This window comes from Tiliqua scincoides, chromosome 16 (assembly GCF_035046505.1).
Source record: "Tiliqua scincoides isolate rTilSci1 chromosome 16, rTilSci1.hap2, whole genome shotgun sequence".
NCBI lineage: Eukaryota > Metazoa > Chordata > Lepidosauria > Squamata > Scincidae > Tiliqua > Tiliqua scincoides.
In genome coordinates this window covers 7357805-7363804 of record NC_089836.1, presented here as the reverse complement: position 1 = coordinate 7363804, position 6000 = coordinate 7357805, and the positions used below count along the sequence as shown (strand labels likewise).

Sequence of the window (6000 nt, the reverse complement as noted above, 5' to 3'; positions counted from 1 at the left end):
TGGAGTTCAGGGAGGCTTCAGGGACTGCCACCCCCACATACTGTGCCGAAGGGAGCCTACTCTCCCCCCCCCCCCAGCTTCCTGGATTCGCCAGCCAGAAAAACCAGATCCAGAAGGCAGGAAGCTGAACCAGCCATCCGAGGCCACCCCCGTCCCCTCGCCCTTCCTCCCCCCCAGACCCTCCTGCTCTGCCCACTGCACGGAGGGAGCTCTCTCCGGCTCTCCCCCCCCGTCCCATCTTGCCGCAGTCTCTCCAGCCGGTGCTTGGACGTCCGTCCGTCCACCCCCCCTCCCTGCCTCCCTCCCTCCCCCTCCGTCCACCTCCATCCCCCCCACCTCTACCCTCTTTCCTCCTCCTGCCTGGCTCCATCCTCCTTTTGGGCTGGGGGGAGCTGCGTCAGCGGCGGCGGCGGCGGCAACGGCATCTGTGTCTCCCCCCCTACCTCTCTACTGGCTGCGCGGGCGAAGGACTGGGGGGCACCTCCGGAGGGGGGAGGCTCGGAGGGGCGCACCTTGGGAGGGAGGGGCGGGCTCTGCGGCCGGGGAGGGGGCTGGGAGTCGGGGGAGGCGTCCCAGTGGGGGGGGGTCTGCCGCTCGCTCGCCACTCCCGGCTCAGCCGCCGCCCCCGCCCGGAGAGGAGGCGCTGCGGCACTGGCGCGGGGCTGGGCGGGCGGGCGGGCTGGCTGGCCGGCCGGCGGTGCGCACGCCGCTCGCTCCGTTCAGCACCAGGGAGAGCGCCCGGCCGGCCGTCGGGCGGGCCGGCGGGGCGATGCGGCCGCTGCTGCTGGCGCTGCTGGTGTCGTTCTCGTTCGCGCGCGCGGGCTGCGAGCCGAAGACGGTGAACCTGGGCGCCGTGCTGAGCACCAAGAAGCACGAGGCCGTCTTCCGCGAGGCCGTCGCGCAGGCCAACAAGCGCCACGGCGCCTGGAAGCTGCAGCTCAACGCCACCTCCGTCACCCACAAGCCCAACGCCATCCAGATGGCGCTCTCCGTCTGCGAGGACCTCATCTCCGCCCAGGTGGGACCCCCGAGCCCTTCTGTCCTCGCCCGGGGGGGGGGGCGATCCCGACGGAGGCCGGCTCCAGCGAGAGCACTCGGTGCTCCGGGGCAGCAGGGGCTTCGGGGCTGGGAGACCCCCGGAGAGCCCGGCTTGCTGGCCGCTCCCCCCAGGAGGAGGAAGACACGCGAGCGCACACGTGTCTGCCCGCTCACACGCACACCCGCGCCTCCGGGGGCAGAAGCAACTGGCAGGGGAGAGGAGGGATGCCCCCCAGGCTAGAGAGATGAGCCCCACTGTGGGGGGGGGAGAAGGGGGAATGGAAAGGGGGCTACCAAGCCACACCTGCACCCCTCCAGCCTCTCCCCCATGTTCAGAGTCAGAAAGGAGACAACGGGACGGGGGAGGCAGCACGGGAAGTCCAGCCTCCCCTCCTGTCCTCCCTGCCATTGCCCGTGGTCCTCCCCCCTCTCTTCAGCCAGCAGGCACTGCCCTTCCAGTTGGCTCCATAATGGCCCTGTGGAAGGGTGAGATGTGGGGGGCAAAGGGGGCTAGTCCAAAAGCAGGAGCCACTGCAGATTTTCTGCAAGGCTTACACTGAGTTTCAGAACCTGTTTCCAGGTCCAGAATGTACAAGGTGCCTGTGGGAATGTGAGGAGCCAACTGCAGCCCAGACGAAGGGGGGGGGGAGCATAACCTGTAAATGAAGGATGTGGGTTGAAGGTGGACTTGGAACTCGGGCATCTCTCCCCCCCCCCCACAACTGTTCACCCTTGCTACCCCCCTGCCATTTTCCTTCAACCGCACTGCAGACCTTTTACATAAGAGCAACCGAGAAATGAAAGAGGTGGGCAGGCACATATGGTGAGATGATGGTGGGAGAAGGGCTCAGAAGCTCTCCTTGCCAGCCCCCAGGGGATAAGCTGCACCAGGCACCAACAACCACAGGAATGAACCCCCAAGGAAGCAGAGCCTGGAATTTTTCCAGCCCCAGCACCTCTCAAGATGAACACACAGACCCTTTGTCATTCTGCACACACACAGTCACATTGCAAGCTTCAAAATCAACATGGCTGGCGCTCCCTGCCTTGAAAAAGGAGAAATGCCTCAAGGGTGAAAAGAGATGTAGGGAGCCGGGGTTCAAAAGATCTGCGCAAGTAGGAGAGAAGGGCAGCTGGACCAGGTGGCTTCCTAGACCTTACTGGGAAGAAGGCCAATCCTCATGCCAGGATGAGGGAGAGTGGCGATGGGGCACTGGGGTGGGCCACAGAGAGTCAGGGCAGAGAAGAGATAGCAGGTCCTGTATCAAATCAAGATAATTAAAGGAAGGTTAAATGCGACCTGTAGTTGCAATGAAGCAGTCTTTGTTACTGGACGCAGGGCACATACCTGGGCTTTCCAGACTGACAGTCCACTCCTGTGCATGTCTTCTCAGAAGTAAGTCCCATTGTGTTCAGCCTGAGTCACACAGAAGTGACAAAGGATGAGGTTCTAGAACGTATCAACAAATTAAAATTAACATCCACCCACAAGTTCTGAAAGAAATTGATAATCTTTTAACCCTCCACCCCCAAAAAGTGTAACTTGTCCTTTAAATCAGTTTCTGTGACAGGGAGGAGGTAAACATTACCCAAATATTTAAAGGGGGGTCCAGGGAAATTACAGGCCAGTCAGCTTAATTATTCTGGCTAAACTGATAGAAGCTTAATTCCAGAGCACATTATGATCACATGATGGAGTTTTGATTTAGTTGTGTATTGATTTGCTCAATTTTTATACCACTTTTTTCCCTGAGAGGTTGAAACAGTTTACAAAAAAAAACTGGATAACATTCAAAGAAGGCCTCTGAGAGGAATTTTACCAGGGGGTACAAAGTTTCATTGGGGCCACTTCCCTTCTTCATTGGATCAGAATTCCTACAAATTATGATATTTAAAACTATGAAGGCTTACACAAAACGTGCATGTCTGTTTTCACACAATATATGCAGACACTGTCTGAGATCCCTGGAAATTTCCACCTCCCCTTGTTTGGCTTCCAGGCCCCCCTTTTCACCCTGGGCTGAGTACTATTATTATTATTATTATTATTATTATTATTATTATTATTATTATTATTATTATTATTATTATTAATAATAATAATAATAATAATAATAATAATATTAACAGTATTTATATACCGCTTTTCAACTAAAAGTTCACAAAGCAGTTTACAGAGAAAAATCAAATAACCAAATGGCTACAATTTACCTCTCACCCCCCTCTCATGGGCCCTGTGAATCAAAACATATTTGAAACAATACCAATATACACTAAAATAGTATTTACAGTATTTAAACCAATAAACAATGACAATATTGGGAAAAGCTTGCTAGAGAAAAATGTTTTTAGTTTCTTCCTCAACACTACAAGTGTGGGGGCTGTTGGGGGCGTTTCCAGAAAGGGAGTTCCAGAACAGCAAGGCCATCACAGAAAGGGCCCCTTCCCTTGTTCCCAACAGCCAGATCTGGGGGTGGGGGCAGAGACAAGACGTCTGATGGTGGGTGAACTCTGATGCATGCTTCAGGTTGATGAAGAAGAATTCTAGGTTCTGTTGCCATGACTAACGGGCAAGAACGAGACTGGTACAGCAGATGAAGCAAAGAGGAAATTCAGGCAGGGAGTGGGTGGAGAAGCAACATTCAGTGCTATTACTGTTAGAAGACTGCACAGTGGCAGGACCACAAATAGCATTTTATGCAAATTACTCATGACTGTCGAATTGGTTCTGTTGTTAGGTAGCTTAAGTCTGATTTACACATGCATGCCCCCCCCCTCAGCCTGCTGCATGGGCAGTTGCAAGCCCCCTGCAGTGAGTCTGCCTGGAGACACATGTTGGTTTTCTAAAGAGAGTTGAATGATGGTGTGGTAGAACCAGCAGGATGGCCCAGGGCCCTTTAAGTGCGCACACGCTCCATGACAGCCATCACTCAATGGCAGAGCACATGCAGATAGAGGTCCTTGTTTCAAATTGGGTAGCAGAGCCAAGAAAAAAACCTTCCCCTACCTGAGATTTTGGAGCTACCTCTGGTCAGGTAGATAATGCTGAGCTCTGGATCAATGGGCTGACTCCTTATAAGGCAATGCCATCTGTGACTAAGTGCCACTGAAATCAGTGGGACTTTAACCATGACCCTTGTCAGCCCAATTCACTTTAACAGGACAGGAAGGGGCAACCAATGCCCTCTGAATTGGGGCCAAGTTCTTTCTCAGGCTTACTCTGCCCCCCTGGCATTTATACCCAGTGACATCTGTGCATTTTCCCTTCCACCCCCCTCCCTCCCCACAGGGATTCCTTCCCCTTCTTGTGCCCAGACTCGTAACAGACCATTTCATCTGAAACAGTCCTTGGAGAGACATTACACTTATGTCTTAACTGTGCGGTTAAATAAATCGCATTATCTAGCATGCCTGTTCTGTGGAGGTTTCTGTTGACCTTGCAAATGCAGCGGAGGGAGAGACTGCAAGGACAAGGACAGGCCTTGAGCAATGGGTGTGCTGGGGGCTGGCTCAAATGCAGATTACCTCTGGGTGACTTGCAGGGGAGCAGCAAGGTTGTTGGACAATGGGGTTGCATCCTGTGCACACTTATTGGTCTGATCCATTGGAGTATCTGAGGAGTTCCCCAGCTATTAATGAGACTTTATGCTTAATAACACAGGCACAATTGACTACTCCTACTTAAGCATTGTTTTCACCCAGAGAAGCTAGAAACTGAGTGTGAGTCACTGTTGGTATCCTATATCCTACAGGTCTATGCCATCTTAGTGAGTCACCCACCAGCCCCAAATGACCACCTTACGCCAACACCTGTGTCCTACACAGCTGGATTCTATAGGATCCCTGTCATTGGGCTGACAACACGCCTGTCTATATATTCAGATAAGGTATGTGATTTATTCTTGTCAGTGAACAATATCGATGTCCCCTGCACTTGACAGAACAACAACAACACAAAGCCTGGATACCTGCCCCAAGGACACAACATAGGGAGGTAATGAAAGCAGGGTGACCAGATACAACGCAGGACAGAGTGCCTATCCCTTTAACCACTGTATAGAGGCGGGGAATTTTCGCAGGTGCAGCTCAACATGGAAGAGTTTAAAAAGCTGCACCGGACAAAACTCTCTCTTCTATACAGTGGTTAAAGGGAAAGTTGCACTTTGGTTTCAATTATATCCCACTTTATCATTCCAGGGAAACAAAATTTGGCAAAAAAAATTTGTTAAAACCATATTACAAACTAGAAGAACAAACCAACAAGCCTGCAAGCAACAGGGGACCAAAATATCAGCAAATAAGGTTACCTCTGGCTGGTCCCTGGTTCTTTGTAGAGGCTGGGCTCATGGTGGGCAGAAGGAACCCAGTCCTGTTTGGAGATTCTGTTCCATGCAGGGGAATGTCTTGAAAGAGTGCTGCCTCATAAGAGCATCTTTGCTCTGGTTCCAAAGCAGCTTCTCAGCAGCTCTGGTCCCTAAAGTGATGCAAGACCTGTAAAAGACAGTAAAAAATGCAGGACAGTAAAACCAGTTGCAAGGAAAAGAAAGACAAGCCATTCATTTAATCACTTAACTAACTTAAGGCATTAGGCTTCCCTCATTCTTTGCTCCCCAGGAACTGAGTTTTCAAGGTCGCCAAACATGGATGTTGCATTCAGTGCTCATAGCTATGAGTGCATGAGACCACTCCTGCCCCTGGCTATCATCATGTCTTGTGGCAGCCAATTCTACAAGTCAATTACGTATCATGTGAAGGAGTTCCTTCAATCAGTTCTGAACCTGTGGGCTTAACTGGGTGACCTTGAGATCTCGTCTTGGAGAGAAATTTCTCCCTCCCTCCCAGCTTTCATAATTTTATAAATGACTATTATGTCTCCCCTCAGACAGGTGGGAGGAGAGAAGGCAATCCAGAGTGTTAAGAGTTCTGTGAGGTCAGGCCTGTGGTCAGCTGAAAGGCCCAGAA

At 52.1% G+C, this 6000-nt stretch overlaps 1 protein-coding gene across 4 annotated transcripts in view; it reads left to right on the top strand.

Moving 5' to 3' along the window:
* Nucleotides 1–769: 769 nt before the first annotated feature.
* GRIN1 (glutamate ionotropic receptor NMDA type subunit 1) overlaps nucleotides 770–6000 on the top strand; it is a 42725-nt gene continuing 37494 nt past the window's right edge. For all 4 annotated transcript variants that reach the window (XM_066610480.1, XM_066610478.1, XM_066610479.1 and 1 more), the window contains exons 1-2: nucleotides 770–1018; nucleotides 4791–4925. In XM_066610480.1, the coding sequence (XP_066466577.1) occupies nucleotides 770–1018; nucleotides 4791–4925 (384 nt within the window). The remainder of the gene's footprint in view (nucleotides 1019–4790; nucleotides 4926–6000) is intronic.